Here is a 24652-nt window from a genome sequence, read left to right on the forward strand (position 1 = left end):
GCATGGCACATGCATTGGAGGGGTGGCTCAGCACTGCCTCACGGAACAGGCAGCGCCTGGGGGTCCATCCCTGTGGGGCTGGTCAGGCTGCCAAGGAGGGGCTGGTGCCTCCTAGGCAGCTCAGGAGGGATGGGCTTGGAAGCAGTCAGGCTTCTCTATCAGCCCTCCTAAGAGACAATGCAGGAACTTCCCCAAAATCAGGCATGATGGGGTGGGAGGGCATGAAATTCAGAGGGGTTGTCCAAAAAAATGCTGTGATGTTTGGCTGCAGAATTTCCCCAGTGGCTCCACTCTCTCCATCCCAGCAGGGTTTGGAGGGGTTACTCCCTTCTACAATAGGACGTTAATCCCTCTGGTTCCCAGAAAACACAAGGGAAATCCCCAGAACAATTAGATTGGAGCAGGCAAAAACCTCCAACCTTTCCAAAAACCCTCTCCAACTTCCAGGTCAAAGTTTGGGTCACTTCTTCTGCAGCTCAGCCTCTCTGCAGGCTGTCCCCCTCACCACCCCTCCTCGTATCGAGGCACTGTGGCCAACTTGAATCTGATGGTGGATTCAGCATCCAGCTTTTATCCCCAGTCCCTGATTTTTCCAGGCTCCAGGCAAAGGGAGGTCAGACGCCTCTGCCCCAGGGAAGTGGGACTTAGTTACTCCTCCAGCTCTGCCAAGTGAAAATGGAACTCCTCCAAGCAGGCACTGTCAGCTCGGAGACTCCAGAAATGAATTAATTACTCCTCCTGGGAGATCATGGGCAAGGAAGGCAAGATGTCCCCCTCCCTGGGCTGGCTCCACTGCCTGTGCAACTTCTTCAGGGAAAATTTTCCTGTGAGAAATAAGGATGCAAGGTTTGGCATCGACACTGGGTTTTGCTGCCGCGGGAGCGCAGCGTGCAGCAGCGCGCGGCCACTTTGATCCACAGCCAGTTTGGTCAAGTAGATTTGAGCAAGTCAAAATGCTGTCCCTGCAGAGAACACGACTATGGACCCCTGAGAGCAGCCAGAAGCTGCCCTGCAGGTGCCACAACTTCCCCTGGGCATGGATGCTCCCAGAGGAAAGGCTGGAAAAAGCTTTTGTTTGGACGAGGGGAGGAAAGGTTTTCCCAAAGACCATCCTGTTTCTTTTGTCAGATCCTCCAAAACTCATTTCAAGGCTTTGCTGAGGAATCTTGTGACAGCAGAAACCACCAAAGTGATCCAAGATAACAGGTCATTCCAGTGCAAATCCCACTCTGGCTGCAAGGAATGTGCCTGGGAAATACATCTGAGTGTCCTGTATTTGCCCGTGTAACGGGCACACAAAATCCCCAGCCAGGAACAATTGGTGGGCTACAGGATACTTGGAAAGCCTTGTGGGCACCCTCCTGCATGAGGGGAGAATCTGGGGCACAGAAAGGGAGAAACAGCTGTTGCAAAGGCAAACACAGTATGGGATGGATCAGAGGTGGACTTCACTGAAGTCCCATCTGTCTGGCTCTGGCTTGTTTTCTCTTGGGAATGCTAACAGGTAATGCTACCTTCTACTCCATGCCAGATCAGAGGTTTCCATAAGCAGATAACTCTGCTAGTGCTACAGAATTAGCCACATTTGCAAGAAGGTCAAATCTCTGGGTGCTCAGTGGTGGTCACCCAGGATGTCCCCATGAACACCGCAGATGGAAGCCCACCAGGGATCCCTCGTGCACAGGGAAGATGGATCTGGATCTCCATCTCCTCCTGCTCTCCTACCTGCAACACGTAGCCCTCCCGGGCGCTCTGCTCCCGGCCCAGAGCCACTTTCAGCTGATCCTGCAGGTGCCGGTTCTGCTCCAGGAGCTCCAGGGCCTCCTTCTGCTTCTGCTCCAGCTGGAGGGACATGAACAGAGACAGCGTCCAGGGAATGGGCAGGGGATCAGCCATAAGGAACAAGTGGCTCGGAGGGGACACAGAGCAGAATAAACGGAGCTTTTGATGGCACCGCTGCTCTGCTCTGCTCTGGGACCTGGATTTCATTTTGCCAGGAAAATCCCTCCCCTCTGAAAGAACTTATTTATGCAGTACTGTAATTCGTAAAGCTCACTGCAGCAAAGGATGAACGGCACCAGCTTGTGCCAGGCACGACCCTGGCAAATCCCAGCCCAGTGCAGCTTGGTGATATTCCTGGTTACTCCATAAGAAAAGGTTACCCCTTTCATTCCCACTAATACACCTTAATCCCAGCTAACAACAACCTTTGTTATCCCAGGCACAGAACTCTTCCAAGTGAGCTGAGTCTCCTCCATTCTTTTCCAAAAATCTTAAGACTATTTGATGTAGGCTCCACAAAAAGGGAACTTTTGTGCTGTGTGCTCAGCTCACAGCAGTTCATAAATGCAGACACTGGTCTCTAGAGGTGCAGAGGCACAGAGGATTAGGAGCTGGAATTTGTACCCATTTTGTCAGAGACAGGCTGGCTGCAACCACCACAAATCAGGCTGTGTTGGCTGGGAGGGGTAAGGAATTACCAGGCCATAAGAACAGCCCTTTCTGCAACTGTGGGAAACTTGAAAGCTGCTGGCAGGGGTGGAATGGATTCAGGATCTGCTCCCTGCCAGCTCCCTAAGGAACCTATAGCACCCCTACGAGTTGCTGTTATGAGGGAGGAATATTTACAGCTATTTTTAAGCCTATATCACGCTCCCTACAGTCACCCCAGCGGCCTGAAGGCCATTCTGGCAGGCAGCCTGCATCCTAAACACCCCTTTACCTCCTTCTCCAGCAGCGTGGTCAGGTGCTGCTTGGTCAGCCCCTCTTCCCGCTCCTCGGCGTGGGCGAGGTGCAGGGGCGTGATGGGGATCTGCTTCTCCTCCCGCAGCGGGGTGGTCTCCACCTGGTGCCAGCGCTGCTCGATCTCCACGTGGACGTTCTGTGGTTTGATGTCTCCAGGGACAGGCAGGATCCTGTCCACCTCCATCCTCAGCGCCTCTTCTGACCCTGCCCCGTCCACGGCATCGATCATCTCGAAGCGCTTGCGCCGCTCCTCGCGCCGCCGGGCCCGCTCCCGCTCCAGCTCCCCGGGGTCGGCGTCGGCGGCTCCGGCGTCCCTGGGGAAGGCGGCCGAGCCACTGCTGGAGGAGTCTGCAGCGTTGGCACGCTCCTGCACCAGGGCCTGCTGGATGGGGCGGAACTCAGCCCAGTCAAACGTCTTGGAGCGTCCTTCTCGTCGGCGCTCCCGGGCGCGGCTCCGCTTCTGCTCCGTGTCCAGCTCAGCTTGTTCCGCATCCGGCTTCTCGCTCGGCTTTGGGCCGCTCTCGAAGGAAGAGCCTGTTTTGCTTTTCTCTTCCGGCAGCGAGCTGTGAGGACAGAGAGAGGGTGAAGGAAAGTGTCAGTGGGTGCTGGGGACAGCCAGGCGCTGCCATGCATGCCTCCAAGAGCCGGGTGGGAAAGGGCTGCTGGAAGCCCAAGCCAATGCCACGTGGGTGCCCCTGCCCCTCCATCGCCCCTCGGGCACAGGAGCTGTTGCTGCCCTTGCCCAGGATGTGCTGGTGTGCAAAGCCTTGGTGCAAGCAGCCCCAGCTGCTCCTGGGACACTCTGGCACCCGGAGAGTGGCTGATCCCAACCTTGTTCCTCCTCGGCAGCCACACTGAGTGACCATGAGCAAGCAGCAACCCATGGCTGAGGCAGCAACCCCAAACTGTCCTGTCAGAGGTTCCAACAGCTCCTCCAGCCCCCAGGCTGTGAGGGCTCCATGCACAACCCATAGTCACGTGCTTGTGGGAAAGATGCCACCAATCCCACCAAAGCCAGGCTGGCTTCGGAGCTGTGGGGTGGAGAAGCACAGAGCAGCTCTGAGAGTCTTGGGAAACAAAGCCAAGGTTCCCCTTCAGCTTGGAAAAGTATTAATGGGTCCATAACTTCTCTGTGCCACTATCTGCACTGAAGGCACAGACCTCCCCAGGGCACCCAGCCCCGCAGGCAGCATGGGCAGCCCCCTGGCACTGGGCAGCCCCTGGACATGGGCAGGGGTGAGTGCAGCAAGGAGAGCACGTTACTCAACACATCACAGAAATCACTGAAAATGCCAATTTCTCAAGCAAGGAATGATTTTTAGTGCTGAGATAGAGGGTGGTGGGTTGAGGAGGGAGACATACTCATCAAGCAGGGGAAGTTAATAGGGGAAGGCAATACCATTTCTAACCTACAGATAATCCATAATGCAGTATTAGTTTATTAAATACGGACATGCCCGCCCTGTAACATGCAGATCAAAATTAAACCAGAAAACAGCAATATGCTAAGTCTGTGGAGGATGCCTCTCTCAAGGGAGTAGTGGGCACTTTCTGTACTCTCTCTGCTCCCCAAACCTCCAAAAGCTGCCTCCCAAGGCACAATCCTGCTGCTCAGGCTGACTCCTGGCTCTACCTCCTTCCAATACAACCACAGCATCCTCAGCCTCCAACAGGGACTCAACAAGCTTTGTGCAAGAGCTGGAAAGCAGCTCACTGGGCCCTTCACTGCCGGCTCTGACCCACGGGACCACATGCACGGGATCACTGCTGTGACCAGGAACAGCAGCAGCAGCAACAGCAGCAGCAGCAGCAGCAGCATCACAGCTTCTCTCACCTCAGAAACACACCCCAGCCCCAGCCAAGAACCTCATGGATGTGCATATGCCCGGAACAAAGCATGGAGCACAAGACATGGCTCTGTGTGGGCTAGTATCTTCCGATGCACTGTCATCCAGCAGCAAACCACAGGCTCAGTAGAGCTGGGTTTGGAGAGACTCTGGCAGTTACAGGCTAAAACCAGCTCAGAGATAATTCCTTTTTCTGTGCTGTCACTTGCAGCTAATAAAATAAACCCAGAAGGCACAATGATGAAATGTCACTGCTCCTCACCCATGACACTGCACGACTCCAAAGCCAGCCTCTCAATCTGGAGTCAGTTAGTGATTACAGCTGCATTTTAAAGTAAAGCAGGGATGAGAATGAGTCTTAAAATGGAGAAGTGTTAGTAAAGAAATGGGGGTCCTGGGGCCTGCCATATGGTGTTGGGACACAGATATTTTGCTGCTCTAAATCCCACATGGAAGAACCTTGGCATTTCTAGAGGTGACATGTCTCACGAGCTCATTTCTCCTCTGCTGCTTTCCAAAGGGCACAGGATGTGGGTCAGGGAGCAGAGGGATGGCCGCTGGGAACGAAGTGAAGACGATCAGAAGGTTGACCCAAAGTTTCTCATTTCATCTCCTGCAAGTGCCCCACGGCTATTAATTCTGCTCAACCATTTCGCATCTCCTTCACCACAGAGAAATTAATTCATATCACACAGGAAGGGGGTGATCTTTGCCTCCCAATGGTATTCATAGGTTAAAATAAAAAGGCTTTTTTCAATAGGGGTGGGAGTGGTGCAAGCTGCAAGCTGAGCACGCTGTGGCAAGAAGAGCACAAAGGTTGCAGGGAACTGGGGTGCACTGGGGAACCCAGCCTCACAAGGGCTGTGAGCTCAACATGGATCCAGTTCTGAAGCAGCCACTTTTGTTCATGGAGGTATCTTCTATTTGCCCCATCACCATTAGCAGAGTGTAATTAGTGCCTCTGCAGATTGCAGGGCACTGCTGAGGGCAGGGAGCAGTGCAGCATCTGCTGCCCATGCTGGGTGCTGACACATGCAGCACTGTAAACCATCATTAGGGCTCAAGAAACCAAGACAAGGAGTGTTTGGCAGGGTGGAGCCACGGCAGCAGGTTAATGAGACACAACTGAGGGCTGCAGGAGTGTGTGGGACCATCCCTGGGGGTGGGTGAGCACTGCTGCCCTCCTGACACACTGAGCACAACACCCAGCACCCCTCCATGCTGAGCCTTGGGCAGTTTGTCCTTCCAGCAGCCCCCTTCACCCTCTGCTTCCCTGGTGCAGAATGCAATGGCATCCCAAAGCCAGGTGGGATGGGCTGGGATACCCCACACTGCTGCAAAGGGCTGCCAGGCAGGCACCAGTGAACACAGCCCTGCTGCACACACAGAGCAGGACTCCAGCAACGTGACTAACCCACGGCACCAGCTGGGTGGGAAACCACAGAAGCACACACACATCATTCCCTTTTCCCAGCTCAGGATTGGTTCACAGTCTGTTTGTGCAGTGTAACAAGTTACTGCCCAACAGGGACCTGCGCCTGGACCCTCTCAGAGGGAAAGCCAAGTGAAACCACTCTGTGTGGGCTTGGAGCAGGTGCAGACAGTGAGCACAGGGCTATCGTGCTGCAGTAACCTGTGAGCAACCATAAATACATCTGGCTCTTTAAAGGCAGAGAGGTCCCCTCAAATTTCCTTGGTCTTCATCTTCGTATCTAGTCACATCGGAAGATACCAGTGTGGGGAAATCAAGGGTCAAGACCAGGTTGCTTCTTCCCTTCTCTCTGGTTTTTATTTAAAGGAAAAAAAAAAAAAGAAAAAAAAAAAAAAGGAAGGGGGGGAAGAAAAGAAAGAAAAATAAATGGAAACTGCAGGACTTCCCATCTGAGGTGCAGAAAAGGAGGAGCATGCAGTGAATCACGAGATATACAAACCACAGAACGTTAATACAGGAGAGAACACAGTTTTCCAACCTGGGCTTCAGCACGGATAGTTTCAAAGAGAAGTTTTTCCTGGGATTGCATGGAAATCAAACATACACAGGAGTGAGGAGAGAGGCAGCTTCCATGAGACCCCTGTGAAATCCACCAGAGCTCGGGCACGGCTGGGAAAACAATGGCTGAGGGCTAAGCAGGATGGAGAAGGAGAAGCTGGAGCATCTCCAGGTCAACAGCACTGGGTGAGAAGAGCCATTCCATCAACACAGGAACAAACCTGACAAAAACCTGCTGGCTGCAGCTACAGTAAGGACAGGAGACGGAGTTAGTGGTGTAGCTGTGTCCACACAGCCTGTAAGAAGTGGCCTGTGTGAGTGTGGCCAGCACAGACAGCTGTGAGGAGGCCAAACACCCAGTACACACAGCCAGAAGCGCCCACAGAAGGTACTCTGTGACGCAGGAGGTCCCCTTCCTCTGGCACTGACGCAGGAGGAGACACCAGCATTACTACAGCTCAAGGGGGACGAGCTGCAGCAGCTTTCTGCAAGATCAGAAGAGGAGGGAAGATGATTTCCTGGCTGGAGTTTAAAATAGATCAGAGCCAAACGGTTTCTAAACTGAACCCTGAGCTCCTGCTGCTGTGACCCATAAAGGGGCTGGGCAGCTCGTGCTGAACAGTAGCCAGAGGAAAGGGTGAACCCAGCACAACTGAATCCAAGTGGTTTCACAATACCTGGTGGGAATCCAGAGGAGCCTTGATATAGGAACAGTGTTTCATATTCCTATGCACAAATTAAAACCACAATTTCAACCCTCTGTGAAATCTGCACGTGTAAGAATAACTCGGCATATGAGTGTCCCCACAACACGTATCCAAGTTAAGCTCAGAGAGAAGCGAGAAAAAGCTGCAGCTTCCAGGAACAGACAGGCTCAGGAAGAGGAAAGAAAAGGGATGAGGGATGAGTTACTCCTGCACAGCAAACCACAGATCTGCAGGGGCTGCTGCAGCCTCCCCTTACCTTGTCACATCAGGAGCAGTGGTGGGGCGAACGTGTTTCATGATGGTCTGGATCCAGTTGCGGCGGATGCCCGACGTCATGGCAGAGAGGGTGAACTCCCCTTCCTTTGTCTACAGAGAGAGAAAGAACAGCTCAGAGCAGGTGACTGCATCCACCAGCAGCTTCCCAACTCCCCAAGACCACCCTGCAGCCTTCCCCAAGCTCCCAGTGCTAGGGCACTACTTGCACAGAGGTAAAACCCAGCCCCTCTGTCCCCCAGCACACTCCCAGTGGGAACTGCCATTTCCCAGCAATCAGGATGATTCTGCCATAAGTGAGACCCTAAGGCTGTGACAAAACCTTCCCTTTCCCCCTTCCTTTTCTGATAGTCAAAAAACTGGCTCTCAAACCCAAACCTAGCTCTCTGGAGCACTGTGGGGGGATGCTGAGTGGCCTCTCCTGCGTGCCTGGGGAGATGTTCCCCTTGTCATGGACAAGCATCTCCATCAGCTGTCCTGCAGCTGGATTCTTCCTGCTCCCCACATTTTCCTTACATGGATTTGGAAGCCGTAGTTCCGCTGAACTGGGTACTCAGTGACATCATAGCACGTGGATAAATCGATTTCTCCATCCAGGTCAGCTGCCTGCAGAGGGAAGAGGTAAAATAAGCAACCAAGCTTTGCAGCCCCAAAGCATGGTGGGCTTGCAGGAAGGCACAGCAGGCCCCTGAGAAGCACAAAGCCCTGAAGGGGCTCCAAGACTTTGGCATCTGGGAATGGGGGCACTGAGGGAGGCAGTGACCTGCCCAGGATCCGTTTGGGAGCACCAGGAGCTGCCCTGCAATGGGCTGAACACTGACAGAAGACACTCACCTCCTCTGCCACTGAATCCCGGTAGTATCTCAGGCTCTGGTCAGTCAGCACAAACCAGTGCTTCTTCCACTAGGAAACAACAAAGATGGAGCAGTTACAATCCTGCTCCTTTCCCATCTTCATGGCTGCTTGTCACAGGTCGACCATCAGAACTGCCCTGCAGGAGGCAGCTCGATGCCTGTCCCTCCCAGCTCCACACATGGCTTCATCAAGGCCACTCCATGGGAAAGGGGAGACCCAAACAGGCAGCAGGGCAAGGGACAGTGATGGTTTGCTGCCACCCTGCACAGTACCAGACACTGCACATAACACTGACACCACGAGAGCCACAGGACAGTCACAGCCTCCCCATTAGCTCCACTACAAGATGAGGCTTTTAGGGACTGCACTTCAAGCCTTTTTAGCACAAAAAAAGTAGTAAGTCATTCATACTTTAACTACAGTACCTAGAAATTGAGTTGGAAGTTTATTCCTAGACTTCCTTCTACACAAATTGCCTCCTGAATGCTTCCAGCACAGGCTCACCCAAGGCAGCTTTCAGTCAATAAAGCACTTGCTCCAGCTGCCAATTCCCCTCTGGCTGTCTATGGATGTGTCCTTGGACCAGGGGTACCCACAGCAGAGCCTGGGCCAGCCACAGCCACAGGCAAATTGCTTTTATTTTCCCTGAGAGCTGAGTAGGAGGGAAGGAAATGCAGGGAAGGGGTGGTTTGCAAACAGCCAGGGCCATCCACGCTGCCTCAGCATCAGTGCCCACTCCTAAAGCTCCAATAGGGCAGAATATCCTGCATCCATTTGGGAACTGGCAGCAGGGAAGTGGAACCAGCTGCTTCCCTCAGAGCCATTATTTAGTTATTTATTTATTGCCATTTCCCTGGCACTCAGGAGACTTTACCTGAGCCTCATTTCTGACACCAAAGAGGTCGCTGGGTCGCAAGGGAGATGAGAGTAATAAATAGGGAACAGGAACGTGAAACCAGTGCTGCCATCCAAGCTGCCCTGGCTCCCTAGAAACCCACAATGTGATATCCACCTCTGAAACCTCCCCAGGACAGAGCAACAGCAATTCCCACTTTGAGAGAAGCCCAGTATTGATCTACCCAGGACACTGGGGCTCCATCAGCACTGAGAGCTGCTCCATGTGGTGCCAACAGAGGATGTTAGAGTGAGCTGCCAGAAACAGGACTAACCACAGCACCAAACACTGACAAGAAGGGCAGAGCTTTCTCCTGACTCACCTGCCCATCCTCATACTGCTTTGTCAACCAGCCCTTCTTGAAGTTCAGCAGGTCGGGCTGGAAGAAAGGAGAGAGGGATCAGGAGAGGGAAGAAGTGTCTGTGCCCTGAAGGCAACAGCAGTGAGTTGATAAAACCCACCAGAGCAATGAAAGAGACCAAAACCAGTTAATAGTTTGGGTTGGAAGGGCCTTTTAAAGGTCATCTACCCCAAGCTGAATCATTACACTGCATGGTGGCTAAATGTTTGCTCTCAGGAGGAATGGAGACCTCTGCTCAGTTTATTCAGGCTGTTCCCTTCCTACCACTTCTCCTGCAATTTCCTACTGTTACACCAGCATTGCAGAGAAAGGATAAACAAGGAATTAGCATGACTTCAGGCAGTTTCACCCTCTATTATATATTATGAAAGAAAAACGACGTGCTATTGATGCAAGGCTGCAGGGTTCAAAACAGGCTGAGTTCCCAAGGCTGGAAAAACAGGGAATCTGAGCCCTGCACTACCCAAATGACACCTGCTTTTCCCTCCCATGTGGGTGCACGGGGATGCTGAATTCCTGCAGAAAGCAAGCAGGACAGCGTGGGATAACTGCTGCCAGCCCCTCCTCCCAGCCCTGCCTGTGTGCAGGGAAGGATGTGGTGGAAATGCTTTCACTCCCCCGAGGCTGAGCTCCTCCAGCTGCTCCACGTGCTGCCGAGTGGAGGAGGAAAACACAGCAGTGTGTGAAACCCAGCTGCAGCTCTGAAATGGGCTACAGCAAGGGCAGCAGTGGAAATTGGGTCTGGGAGCCTATTCAATCAAACCTGTGGGGCAGCACTTCCCATATCTGAGTGATCCTGTGGTGGTGGGAACCCAGTCCTGCTCCACAAAAACACAGGGGAAAGTAAAGTATTGAATTATAGAATGTTTTGGGTTGGAAGGAACGGTAAAATCATCCTGTTCCAACCCCCTGCCATGGACAGGGACACCTTCCACTATCCCAGACTGCTCCAAACCCCATCCAACCTGGCCTTGAACACTTCCAGAGATGTGGCAGCCACAGCTTCTCTGGGCAACCCGTGCCAGTGCTTCACCACCCTCACAGGGAAGAATTCCTTCCTAATATCTAATCTAAACCTGCATGACTTTCTTCCCTTCACTAGATAATGTGTATTGCCACTTCATATGCACTTCTTGACGTTTTATTCCCACCAGGAATTTAAAAATCACTCTTGTGGCTGTACAAGTATACAGGAAAAGCTCCAGAAACACCAAGCTACTGCATTTTTCTGATAAGTCCTTGAACAGAAGCTGTCCATCCACAAAAAATGCAACTTGTATTTACAGTAGCTCTGTAATCTATTTGAGAGATTAGCAAGTGTATTTATTTTGTCCCTACAGAAGGGTGGTGAGGGAGAGGAGAGTACTTTGTGTTTATTCTGTACTGTTTGCCTCCAGGTCTGGTGAGCATTTGAAATATGCAAAGGGAGGAAAGCTCAGGAGGGAAGGTTCAGCCCTTCCTTGCAGCCTTCATCCCACTCACACCCACTTCCAACTGCATAAACATCAAGGAAATGGCATTAGAAAACTGGGACATGTGTTTGCTCAGCCTGGTCTGTGTCCCTGCCTCTGGCAGGGGAGTTGGAACAAGATGATCTTTAAGGTCCCTTCCATCCCAAACCATTCTGGGATTCTGTGGTCCTATGAAAATACCACAGTCATGACACAGCAGCTGGTCCAAGTCCAGAAACTGGACTGACTCTCTGCTGAGCTGGAAATGCCCTGCTGCAGCCTCTGCTGGGGGACACCATGGGGCAAAGAGGGGCTCTGGCCAGGTGAGGTGACCCCAGCAATTCCAGGGTTACCTACAGCATGAGTGCCTGACACATCACACAAAGCATGGAGGAAATGGGGTATTCAAGGGGAAAATATCCAGAGCAGGGTCTGCTTCCCAAGCTGCTGCTGTACTTTAAGGAAAAGTGCTCCTCACTTTTAATTTTTGAGTTTTAATTTCTGCAACAGGCAAAAAGTGTGGCCCTTTTCCAGCTGGGCCCCTGAGACTTTCTGCATTGGTCACACCTGATTCAGGTCCCTGAACCTGCTCCAAGTCTGAGTGCATCCCATATCCCATGTGAGGAAAGCAGCAACAGTCCAACAGTTTCTGTGGGACCTGCTGGGAAGGGCCTCTCATGTCCTTCCCCAAGGCAGGGGACACCCCCCTGGTGGCTCACCGTCATTGAGGACTCCGTGGACCTTCTGTCCAGCGACTTTGCCCTGCGGTGTGGGGACAGAGGTGACGCAGACACGTCCAGGATGGAGCCCACAGCTGCTCCCTCACAAGTGAAGTCCTGTGTGAACAGCATTAGCCCAGATCAGTGCAGGAACTAGGACAGAGTCCTGCTCTCTTGGCTCATGGCATAAAAATCTGCTTTATTTAAAGGGCATCTCAGGCTCAGAACAAGTGTCATTTCCTTAGCAATACATTTTTTGTCCTTTCAGGCATTAATTTGTTCTCATTATACCCAAGCAAATCTGGGACTCTCAAACATGTTTCTTTTGTTACTTCACCCTATCCTGATGTATCCTGCCACGCCAGATCTAAGTTTCCCTTTGTATTATGAAGAAAGAAGAGACAGCCTGATTTTCCACTCCAATCTCCCTGGGCCAAGGGAGCAGAGCAGGAAAATTCGCCCACACTGAGCACACACAGCAGTTCTGCAGGACTCCAAATCCACATCCAGGGACAAACCCTGAGCTAAACCCTCTGTCCTGGCTGCAGGACTCCAGGTTTCGTGTTTCAGGATTGCCTGGCTGAGGATCTTACCCGTTTCCTTGGGAAAACCCTCTTCTCACTCCTGCCCTGCCGCGTCTCGCTGGACAGGGCGGCGCCGCCCGGCGCGCTCGTCTCCATGTGCTCTGCATTCTCAATATCCAGTGCCTCGAACTTCTCAATCACCTGGGATCTCCTGCAAAACAGGGACAAAAGGGAAACCAGAGATGCTTTAAACACAAGAGCAGCAACTGGGTGGAGCTGTACAACCCCACAAGTTAAAGGCTGCAGAATTGCTCGACCCAGAGTTCATGCACACCTGGTTGTGGTCCCTGTTTCTCTGTGAGCTCTGACATGGCCAAATCCAGAGTAAAACCCTGATCTGACATCATTTTACCCACAAAGTGGGGGAAAACCTCACTTTATTCAGCTCTGCACCTAGCAGCTCCTTCAGCAACTAGAAACCCCTCACACAATTTTTATCTGTGACTTTTACAGCCTCTTGGAAGTAGGGGTTATGGAGCAGCTTTGGCTTAAGCTTTGCCTCTGCTATCTAGCACTGGGGTTCTCAATTGCACCCCAGACCCCTGACATGTCACACCAAGCAGAGGTAATGGGTGGCTCTGGGTCCCCTAGTGTGTTCACTGCAACAGGAACCCTCTGAAAACTGAACCCCACACGGGGAACAACCACAGGATTGCATGGAGCAAGGGGTGTCCACGGTTCTGGCTCACAGGATGGATGCACCAGCTGAAAGGGCCTGAGGAGATGAGGAGTACCATGGAAGGGCACTCCCTGCAGAACCTGGGGCCTTTCCCTCCTCTTAATTGGGCTGAAAATCCAGTCTGGACATCAGGGGGCATGACCTGGGCTCTCAAAAACTGGCTTGGTGGCCCATGGCACTTGTGTCTCTGAGGATGGAGAACTATGAAGAAATGTGGATGGAGCAGGAGCCAACCCTGGACCAAACCCAAACGGGATTCTCTTAAGGAAAGCAAACAGGCAGAATCAGAAGTGCTGTTTCAGCATGAAAAGCTGCTTGCTGACCCACAGGAGAGGAATTTCCAAAGAACCTGCTCGTGTCTAAGTTTGCAGGAAAGTATCAGCCTCAGGTCTTGAATCACAAACTGGGAATATAAAGCAATAACCCACCACCAGCACATGGCAGCTGTGCTTCAAGCTGTGAGGCTTAAAGTTCCATTTCAAAGCTCCCCAAAAAACTCTCTCCGGGTGGCTTCTTGACACAAAATTTGGACCCACATGTGCCACATCTAAACTTGGAGCTGCTTGCTCTGTGTGAGCCTCTGATGTGCATGAAAATCACAATGGCAACCACACGAGGGATAACAAGTTATCCAAAATAAAAACATTTTTAACACTTTCCACAAAGAGGAACAGCAGGTTAAGGGTTCAAATACCATGAGATGTTCAGTTTTCAACCAATATTTGCACCAAATTCTATAAATGAGACAACGAGTCTGAGCACATCCCATCCCATGGGGGGCTGGGGCCCCCCACTGCTGCTCAGAGCCAGGCTGCCAGGACACAACCAAAGAGGAAGGGACAAAATTGGTGGGGAAGACGTTGCTTTGTAAATTTAAAGATCTTTGATGGTTTTAGGGGACATCTGTTCAGCCCCTGCTGCCTCCCAGTTTGCAATCCCAGGCTCGAGCAGAGCTCCTGATTTCCCTGGGATGCTCTGCTCATGAGAAGCCTGACACAGGCCAGGCTGTGGAGCATAAATCCATGTTCTGTGCTCACTGACACACAGGGAACTGTTCTGGAGTCACATTCTTTCAACCCTTTTTATACTGGCCCAGCCTTCTCTGAGTCTCAGTTCGGAAGGGAGGAAAAAGTCCATGAATTAACATTGTCTGTGCCCTATTAGGTGAAGGTCTGAAGAAAAACAAATCAAGAGGAAAAAAAAAAAAGAACAAAAACCCAACCAAAAAAAAAAACCAAAAAACCATAAAAACAAAATCAAAAGCAGGTTGATTTCTCATGAAAGGGGCTGCACCACCAGGTTGTTCTACGGCTTGAGATTGAGATGAGATGGTAGCGAAGCAGGCGAAGTAAAGGTGGACACGTCACACAGCAACACAGCAGGAGAAGGTGGAGAGCAACAAGACCTGGAAGAAAACAAGGCTGGAAAATGAATGAACAGAAGAGGAAATTATATATATCTGCATCTACATACAAAACAAAATCAAAATCATTCCAGTCATTCATCATTGAAAAAAAGGAGGAGAAAAATAAATCACTGCAACCAAATCACAGTCCCAAGGGTTAATATCATCCAGATTACAGGAAAGATTTTTATTTTTTTTCCCATTAGATCAACATTTCAGAGAGGTTACTGCCAGAGATCCTGGAGGGATGGGGAAGGAAGGGCTCTCATCCCCTCCCCACTTGTTGGATTGAGCTGCTCCCCCTGCACAGCAGCTCTGGGTGGACAAAACAAGGCTGGGACAGGTATGAAGAAGCTTTTTAAAAGCTGCAGTGCCATTTAGTGCTTTTCAACTACAAAAGCTCATCCCAAGGAATGCCTTGGCCATGCAGGCTGTTAATCTTTTCCAGGCCACTAAACCCAGGCTGCAGATCTCAGCTGTTAGTGGAGGGGGTGTGCAGTGGGAAGGAAAGCTCAAAAGACCAGGAGAAGCTGTCATTAAAGTGATTTTCTTTGATTGGAAGAAAGACCTTTATTTTTATTGGATTCATTCATTATTTAGCATCAAGAAAAATAGAGAGTGTCAGGAAAAGGAAGAGGCATTTCCCAAGAGGTCCACCAGAATGACGAGGATAGTTTTACAAGATAAAAAAACTGTATTTGGGAGAGCAGGAGCTCCACTGTATAGGGAGAAGCAGAATTCAGAGCAGAGCTTTACACCTCAAGAAACTCCAGAGAAGGAATTTGAGCGAGAAAGGTCATTTAAGCAATTTCAGGCAATTCTGCTATTAATTGATGCTAGAAATACACCTCAGCCCATGACCACATTCCTACAGCAGATGTGGCTGACACCACAGTGAACTCTTGCCAGTGTGAGAAGAACATCAAGTGAACAGGGAAAGCTGTGGTTTTACAGGCTGCACCCCTGGAATTGTGCACAACACCCCAAGTTTGTCAAACAGAAATCCTGAGATGTGCAGGAATTTATCCCCGCAGCTGCAGAGTCCCTCTGGGATATGGGGACTGCTGCCTAAGGACATCCCTGCAGCTCTTTTCAGCTGTGATTTTTGTGTGCAGCACCTCCAGATTCACCCATGGGGTTTCCAAAGAGCTGCCCCTGCCCTTCTCCCCTAGGGATGGGTCTGAGAGGGGAGACTGGAGATGGCTCCACCTCTCTGGCCTCAATCCCTGTCCCCCAGCCCAGTGTGACATCCTGGTGGGTGCTGCAGCCCTGTCCTGCCACGTGCCAGCAGAGGGAACTCGCACTCTGCTGCTCTGCCAAAATCGTGGAGATTATCTCCTGTTTCCTGATTCTGAGTGGCTGCAAGCTCAGATGTCTGCATGGAGGCAGAGTCAGGTATAAATGGTCAGCACAGAAAATTCCTGGCCTTAAATCATGTAATATTTCTTGTGATAAGGAAGCGGGATGACAAGCCTTGACAAATGTTTTTATCTGGAGCAAAGCCTGCAGGTGTGGCACTCAGGATGCAACAGTGGGTACCTGAAATAATTATTTTCCATCCACAGCTCTGACATTTGCACTGATTTACACACCAAAAAAAAAAAAAAAGGGAGGAAGAGCTGAAAATACCAACAGAATCTGAGTGAGTTCATTTGGCTGCACTGAAAGGCAGATCTGCACAATGCCTGGCTGGTGCCTGTGGGGTTGGCATGGGACAAGTGTGCCCAGACATGTTAGTGGGTTACTGAGAAGGATTATTACAAATGGTGTTAAACCAGGGGGAAAAGCCAACCCCACAGCATGGAAATGAGTTATTGTATCTGCCCAGCCTCAAACAGCACAGTCTGAGCTCAGAGGAGAAAAATGAGAGGGACACAGAGACTAAGTAAACTCGAGTTAAAAAGCAGCCAAGTCAAGCTGAGCAGGGTGCTGGGGAATGTTAATTCTCTGGTGCAACACTGGACAGTGTCTGTGTGCCCTGTTGAGTCCACTGAGCTCCAACATGGCTGTCCCAGCTCCAGGACACAGGGCCTCTCCACCCACACCACCTGCACGGCAATTCCCAGGTTACCAGAGGAGAGAACAAACGTGCCCATCCCTGAACACCCACTGAGCCATCCCTGCTCATGGCACATTCCTCCAGCGCCGAGGGCTGTGATCCACAGCCAAACCCACTGGCAGGTGGGGACCCCTCCCCTTTCTCTCTGCCATCACCCCCCTCCCAAAAGCTGGACCAGGTTCAGCCCTGTGGGCAGCAAGACCCCAATGCCTGGTGCAGCTCCTGCTCCTCTCCCTGCACCCCTTCTGCTCTGATAAAAGCCCTGGGCTGATGCAGGGGAATTGCTGCCAATACTGATAAAGCAAAAATACTGCTAACAGCCAGGCTGGGAAAAACAGAGTTTCCCTGGGAAAAGGCACCCACCAGCAGGCAGTGAGTGGGGCTGACATTAAAAAAGGACAGACTCTGGCAGCAATGTCCTCTCCCAGGCCCTGTTATCTGTTAGAATTCTGCTCCCCAGTTCCATGCAGGATGACCCCAGTGCTGCAGGACACCCAGGGCAAGGGACTGCTGGCACTGGAGGAATGCCCTGCTCTGTCAGGCTGGGGACAGGCACTGGCCAGGGCATCCTGTGTAAGCAAAGGCAGCAGGGACATAATGTCACAGGCAGCACCAACTCAGCCTGATAACCAGAGCCAGGACGGCCAAGGTGGTATCCTACTCCTCCATCCTGGGGAAAAGCCAATTCCCAAGGCAGACAAAGCCAAACCCAAGCTTTCCTCATTTATACCCAGTCCAGCACTCCCTGCACACACTCTGGGCCAGGTTTGGGATCCTCCTGCCGACTGATGGCACCAGCACAAGGCTGTGCTGCACATCCCAGAGCTGCTCCCAGCTCTCCCAGCCAGTCTGGAAAACAATCCTTTAGGGGCTGGGAAGGAGCAGAGGAGAAGCTCCTACTGCAACTGTGCGAGAGAGAACATGCCCGGAGGAGAAGCAGGGCAGGAAAATCAGACTGGCAGGCAGCCCTCTCGCCCAGGGCCTGTCTCCCAGTTTGCTCCACTGCCCTCACTGCACAAATGTGACTCTCCCAGGGCGAGTGGAGCCCATCCTCGGCCTCGCCCAGAGGGCACCCGGCGTGCGCTGCGTTCGCCCTCCCCATCCTCCTCCACACTAAGCTGTTTTGCAGCCTGCTGAGCCCTGCCTTGGCACTGCACCCACCTCTCCCTCCCCTCCCAGATTAATGCTGTGACATTTTGAAACCTCTCTCAGCTCATTAGGCAGTTGCGTAAGGCACCTGGCACTAACGCCACGAGGAGAGCTAACCTAATTATTGGTGCTGGCTGCCAGCGTGTGCCACCAGGGTGGGCATCCAACACCACCCAACACCACCCAACACCAGGGCAGCTTTACATTAAATACTAGCAAGAAATTCTTCCCTGTGAGGGTGGGAGGCACTGGCACAGGTGGCCCAGTGAAGCTCTGGCTGCCACATCTCTGGAAGTGTCCAAGGCCAGGTTGGATGGGGCTTGGAGCAACCTGGGATAGTGGAAGGTGTCCCTGCCTATGGCAGAGGATGGAACTGGATGAACTTTAAGGTCCTTTCCAACCCAAATCATTCTATAACCCCAGAGCAGCCAGGCAGGGTGACACCTGCCCACTACCACTATTAAAGACATCCCACCACCTGCTCAGCAAGGATGAGCACCCTTAAACCCAGGAGCACTGAAAAACAAAGAAGCTCTACCCAGCAAATTCCACCTGCTCCATCCGGGCTGCGCTGGGAACGCAACCTCAGTGCTGCTGGAAGCATGCAAGGAGATGAGCCACTCATCCCTTACCTTCTCTCATTCCCAAAGAGCCGGGCCACTTCTTCTCTGCCAGGGCTACGAGCGCGGGTTCTCCGCTCTAGCCGCTTCCTCTCCACCTGGAAGGCCTCACGATTACTGATCCTAATGGCCTTGGGAACGTCGGCCAGGGTGGTGTACTGCCGGCTGGCTTTAAAAGAAAGGGGCCGCCCCGATTTCTCAGCTCCCCTTCCCACATCTCTGCTGTTGGAGTCCTTGTGCATGGGGCAACTGCTCTTCGAGTCCAAGGAGTTCAGAGAGAAGCTGTGAATCATTCGGTCGCCTGATCGGATACCTGGGGAAGGAAAGGGCTGGGCATGCTCCTGTGAGGGCGATTTGGGATAACTGTACCTGTTGTTCGGGGTGCTGGGGCTGGGTGGGCTTGGTGGGGGTGGCAGTTGCTGCTCTTCCAGCTTCGAGTCTTGTTTGGTCTTCTCCAAGGAGAAGTACCCGCTCTCGACACGCGTCTTCCGCCCGCAGTCTATCCGGTCCCCGTTCATGGAGCTCTCCTCTAAGGGACAGAGAAGTCACCACGCTTGGTTTCGAGTCCAAGTTCTGCTTTTAAGAAAGAAACACCCTGATTCCACCCAGGACAGGGGCAGGTGTGAGAGCAAAGTTGGTCTGGGTACCAGCCCCACGTAGTGCTACCTCCTGCACCCTTGGCTTTTCCACCCTGAGCAGCCCTCACGCCCATGGACATGGTGGGATAGTCTGCAGGCAACTGGGGATGCTGATCCAACCCTTGGGCTAGGTTTGTACAGGTGAATGATCTGAACTTTCAAACCAAGAAATGGGTAGCTGTAGTCACAGCTCTGCATCCATTTCCATCTCTGTCCTTGCCAGTCTGGTTTAAGCACAGTTCCATGGTGCAAGGCAATGGACACCTCATCCACCCCCATCTCTCACCTTCCTTGCTGTCCAGCACAGGGTCCTTCATGGAGCTGGCAGCCCCAGCCTGGCCTTGCATGGGGCTCTGGGCTGGGCCAATGCCACTGCCCCCATCTGCTTGGTCTTTGCCCCTCATTTCTTCCTGCCAGAGCGTGGACTTGGTGGCAGGGACCTTCTCAGCGCTGGGAATGTTGCTGCTGGTCACAGCCATCTTAGCAGGACCAGGCTCCTAAAAAAAACAGTTGACACAGGAGTTAGAGAGTTTGCCCCAGATCCACACTCAGGATCCCCATGAGCTTGGCCCCAAGGTGTGAGCTCCACATAGCTTGGGTGCTGCCCATGACATGTCACAGCAGGACAGGGATGGGACAGTGGCATGTGTCACTGTTTACAGCTTTCAAAACACTCCCCATCATGTTCAGTGCTTCTCTGCTAACAAGGAGCTCTGGAGCCCATCAGATGATGGATGATGCCCCTTTGGTGGCCACAGCCCGGCCAGCCCAGGTTCAGAATGTGACCCAGAAGAGGCAGCAGCTTTCCCAACTCCTTCCTTGGCTTTGTTCATTAGCAGATGTTTTGCTGTTGTCATATTAAACTTCTGCATTCACAGATTATTTTTCTTAAAGCCACCCATAAATCAGTGACAATTAACTCCCCTTTGGATTGTGGGAAGTTTTCCAGCTGCTTGTTCCCTTTCCATGGAGCAGGGGGGAACACAGGAGTGCGCAAACAGACAACTGAAAGCTGGGAACAAGGGCTGCAAAGAGCATCCTTTCCATCCCCTCCTCCCACATCAGGTGGGTCTTAGCCCTGCACCTCCATTGGCATTTGCAGGGCTGTGCCAGAGCCACCAGGGATCTCCCAGGGAGTGTGTCCTGGCTCCACACGCAGCCATGACAAGCAGCAAATGACCTCAATTTGAAAAAAAATCCCCTTGGGAAATTTCACACCAAAGGAATGCAGTGCTGGAGGTAAACGATCCAGAGTTCAGGGGCATCCTGCTCAGGCAGAGGATCAGGCCAATCTCCAAGGTCCCTTACACTCTCCTTCATTGATCCAAGCCCAAAGCTAATCACCAGCTCAGGATATGTATCTTTATATATCTCTTACACACACCCCCACGTAATTATTTGTAGATATGTATTTAATTAGGAAGAGATGTGGGCCAAAAAGAAGTCTGTGAGGGAGCAGAGACATTAACTCTCTCCTGCTCAGGAGTATGAACAACTCTAAGAGACAGAATGCACCAAAATCAGCAAAACCAGCCTCTGGTTGCATGAGGTGTGTCTGGGCACGCTCTGCTTACCTGAGCCTGCCACACCCCCGTGCAAACCCAGGGCAGAGCCTCAAATCCCACATTTCAGCCCCAAACCCTGCCTCAGGTTCCCATGGGCAGCAGGCAGGCACAGGCATTCCAGTCTCTCCCAGTGCTGGAGCACAGCTAAAGCTGCAAGAGAATCCTGCCTTTTTCCCCCTAAAACTGCAACCTGCTTGCAAAGCAAAGTGAAAACACCTGAAACTCCCTGTCCAAAAATCTGCAGCAGGAGTGGTATTCTGTGCATTGCTCCCACCCTGGTGATTTTGCAGAGGGATGATGCAAAATGATGGGGAGTTGAAAATGACCTTGATGCTCCAAGAGGATCAAGGTCTGCTGTACCACACACAACCAAAAGCTATGGAGAGTGAGAAAAAGCAAGAATATAAAATTATTTTTTTATATCACAAAGATGCCCACCCCTCCCTAAGCAGCTCTAAGACATGATCTACTGCCTGATTAGTGCGTGGTCATCTTTAGGAAGAATGCAAGCTTTCTCCACCAGCACATGGAGAGCAAGCTGAACAGCACCCAACTTAAAGAGAGGCCATTTCACAGAGGAGGATTCAGGGCTGATTTTCTCCTCAGCATCCTCTTTCCTTCCCTGGACCAGCCACCTGCATCAGCAGGATGTGGGAGACAGAGGAAAGATGCTGCTTCTGACTTTGCAGGTTGCTCCTGACACAGCACAGCATCCATCAGCAGCAGCTCCCACATGGAGGTTGGTTTTGCAAAGTGAATTTGAGCCTTTTTCCCAGCACCATGGGGATGGAAGCCATGGGATGGAGAGAGTGCAAGGAGGGTAGCATGCAAAACAGGGTGGTCTGTGCCAAGACAAGAGGGCAGTGTGCCACCAGGGTCCCTGGTCCCCATCCCCAAGCACCTGGGGAGCCCATCTGCCCACGGGGAGCCGCCATCCTTCCCACAGCCACTTCCCTTATTTGGTGCTCAGGAGCTCAGATCCTGTACGGTTTCCAAGAAGTTGCCATGGTGATGAAATGTAACCCAGAATGATGTTTTTCTGGCTCTGCGCCTCTTGTCATCTCCACCCCGTCCCCCTGCTGAAGCCAGCCTGGGTTTAGTGCTGCACCCTGGCCAGGGTGAGCATCCCTGCCCTGCTGCATCCACTCCCTGGGGTGCCCCAAATGCAACAGTCCATTTCTTAGGAATTGAGGATTGACAACTCAGAATGAAGGGAGGAGGCATTTTCCCTAGAGCATCACCAGAGCCAGCACTTATGGGGTTGTTCAGGCTGTGAGGACCCCAGACCTTGGCAAGGGGTGGCTCAGACTTACAGCTTGGTGTTCAAAAAAGGATCATCCCCCCACTAACATTTTTCCCATTGCCCAGAACATCTTTATCCAGTGGAGTGATGAAAACTTATTCAAACAAACACTGTACAAAACCCATCCATGGCCCAGTTTGCACCAGGGCCATCCTTGGAACCTCATCAAAGAGGACATGAAAACCAAGGCTCAGGGGAGCCCTGACCAAGGAAGGCTCAGGGGAGCCCTAATGCTGGTTTTGGTCCCCAGCAAGGCTGGAGGAGCCTTCCCTGTGGTGGGACACACAGGCAGAGGTCAGGCGGCCTCAGGGACACGGCTGTTCTCAGCCCCGGCGAGGGACGAGGGTGGCCCTGGGGTCACGTTCCCCATCTGTGGGACTGTCCCCCATTCCAGCCACGTGGGAGCCAGGCAGGAACGAGTGAGTCAGAGCCGGCCCCACTTTTTACCATTTATAGTCAAAGTGAGCACGAAGCCACTGGCGGGTCCCTGGAGAGCCCAGCTCCGGCCCCCGGAGCTCCCAGCCTGGCCCTGGCCTTTCGTATTTTCCTTTCATTCCCATTATCTCTGGGGTCATCTCTAAGGGAGTAACTGGAGCCCGATGGAATTTCATCCTGTTTCTGAGGAAAAGGCCCATGAACAGCACCTCTCCCTGATCCCCCTTGGGGACCATGTGGCTTTGTGGCCACTCCCAGGATTGTGTGCAGGGGTGGCACCACAAAGCAGCACACAGGGGGCAGAACGTGGCCCCAAAGCAGCCAGGAAAGCAGGAGTGTGTGAGCCTGGAAGTGGTGACCAGGAATTAATTCACACCAATCTGCTGTCCTGGCTTGCCCCAACTCTCACACAGGCAGCATCAGAGGGCTGGTGATCCTGATGGCTTGGGGGGATCTACCCCAGGACCAGAGCAAGGCCACAGCCCTGAGAGTGAGGCAAGGGATTGGGTGACAGTGTGTGTGTGTGTCCCTGGGTTACCTGGGGAGTTGGGGGCTCTACCTTCCTCTTCTTCTTCTGATTCTGCTTGTTTGTCCTGGGATAGACAATCAGCATCTCCAGCCACCTGCAGGCAGAGAAGCAGAAGGTGAGGTCTGTGCCACAGGGACAGGGCTGATGCTGACCTGGTCAGGGTCAGCTTGCTGAACAATGCCCAGAAACCATCCCAACCAGCTCCTGGGGGATAAATAAGGCAGGAGAAGAGGGATGACCCCAGGGTGCTTTGGCTCTATACAAAAGTGAGGCCACAGCCAAGGCTGACATGGGGCAGGGATTCAAGGATCCTGAAAGACAGTGGAGAGGGACAGAGCCTCCAGCAGGACCGTCCCCTTGAGCCATGCCAACACCCGCACGCTGCAGACAGAGCGCTTTTGTCCAAGGAAGAGCAGCATGAACTCGGCATTGAGAAGTCCTGTGTCCTCCCACCGTGGCCTGACAACCTGCCCCCGCATCTCTGAGAGCTCCACAGGGATCCCTGCACCACTGGGAAACATTCCCAAATGTCCCTGCTCCCCTTTCCTTCTCCCCCTGCTTTGCACACTGCTGCTGTAAAGTGTTCGGAGATGACAACATCAAGTGGGGTTTGGTGAAGCAATGAACGCCAGAAGCACAGAATGAACGTGAAACCAATTCTCCCCCAGCCAGGGAAATCTTCCTGTCGTGCTGCAACTGCAAACAAAACCAGCCTGGCTCAGCCCCAGAGTGGGACTGCTGGGGGATGATTAATGCCTGCAGTCAGGAGCAAAAGCACTGCTTCAAAACCCATTGCTGGGCTGATGAGCAATAAATCAGCCCCACCTCACTCCGCAATGCCTCTCCCTCCCACGGCAGGCAGGACCAGCAACAAAGGCTGAGCTGGGAACCAGAGCGTGGGGAGAGGGTGCAGAGAGCAGGCCATGGGGCTGGCCATGGTTTGGGGCAGTCAGTGCTCCTGCAGGGAGGAGAGGAGCTCACTCCCCTGGGCTGTGATTCCCACATGGCTCTGCATCCCAGCTCCACAGCCACTGCAGCACGTCGCTGTGAATGGGGCTGTGGGGACAGGTTTGCCAACCCAAGGCTCACCTGTGCTCTCTTGTCTCAGTAGGCAGGGAAATTTCAATGCATGAAAACACTCATCTGGTCAAAATCACAAATTCTTGGTAGAAAGATGTCTATTTCAACAAGTATTTACATAATGAGGGGAGTCTCGACTGAAGATAAGGCTCGGAAATAGAAATCTCAGCAGAAAGTGCTGACTCTGCTGCTGCCAGGGCTGGGGGAGGCAGGAGATGCTGTGCCCTGGGAACAGTGGGAAAGAGCAAGTGTTCATCCCTTCACCTTCCTGCTGGAGTTTCAAATGTCAGATTTTGAGAGGGAGGCACTGAGCTCCAGGCACTCCATGTGGGAAAGGCTCTCAGGTGAGCAGCAGCACAGCCCCACTCTGTCACTGTGTGCTGGCAGCTCGGCTCTCCAGGGCTCTGCACCTTCACCAGCACCAGCTTCAACCCCAGCTGGCATGTGAGGGATGGAAGAGGATGTTTCTAGGTCACCACTCAACACCTGGAGTTGGGAATTTTACCCTGATTTGCTCGCTTTAATGGTCTAATCTTCAGTGTCACTGAGCCACTGCATTCCTGTGACATTTTAACCATCCTTGGAGGTGAGATGATTCCCTGGGACCAGGGAGGTGGGGAGCATCCACCCCAGGATTCCACATCTGCCCAGGATGAGGATGGATGGATGGATGGATGGATGGATGGATGGATGGATGGATGGATGGATGGATGGATGAGGGATGGATGAAGACCAGAGAGTGGATGGTACTCAGGGTCAGACA

The 24652-nt window shown here is 52.4% G+C and overlaps 1 protein-coding gene across 10 annotated transcripts in view; it reads right to left on the bottom strand.

The window, feature by feature from the left end:
* MPRIP (myosin phosphatase Rho interacting protein) overlaps window positions 1-24652 on the bottom strand; it is a 72497-nt gene that overhangs the window by 17105 nt on the left and 30740 nt on the right. For 4 of the 10 annotated variants that reach the window (XM_063171676.1, XM_063171669.1, XM_063171672.1 and 1 more), the window contains exons 5-16: window positions 22819-22903; window positions 19264-19474; window positions 18352-18868; window positions 12437-12578; window positions 11844-11960; window positions 9635-9691; window positions 8397-8465; window positions 8079-8168; window positions 7546-7655; window positions 6563-6601; window positions 2723-3308; window positions 1726-1842 (exon numbers count right to left, since the gene is read on the bottom strand). In XM_063171676.1, the coding sequence (XP_063027746.1) occupies window positions 1726-1842; window positions 2723-3308; window positions 6563-6601; window positions 7546-7655; window positions 8079-8168; window positions 8397-8465; window positions 9635-9691; window positions 11844-11960; window positions 12437-12578; window positions 18352-18868; window positions 19264-19474; window positions 22819-22903 (2140 nt within the window). The remainder of the gene's footprint in view (window positions 1-1725; window positions 1843-2722; window positions 3309-6562; window positions 6602-7545; window positions 7656-8078; window positions 8169-8396; window positions 8466-9634; window positions 9692-11843; window positions 11961-12436; window positions 12579-18351; window positions 18869-19263; window positions 19475-22818; window positions 22904-24652) is intronic. The other 6 variants (XM_063171678.1, XM_063171680.1, XM_063171675.1 and 3 more) reach the window with 5 other exon arrangements.

This window comes from Melospiza melodia, chromosome 18 (genome assembly GCF_035770615.1).
Source record: "Melospiza melodia melodia isolate bMelMel2 chromosome 18, bMelMel2.pri, whole genome shotgun sequence".
Classification (NCBI taxonomy): domain Eukaryota; kingdom Metazoa; phylum Chordata; class Aves; order Passeriformes; family Passerellidae; genus Melospiza; species Melospiza melodia.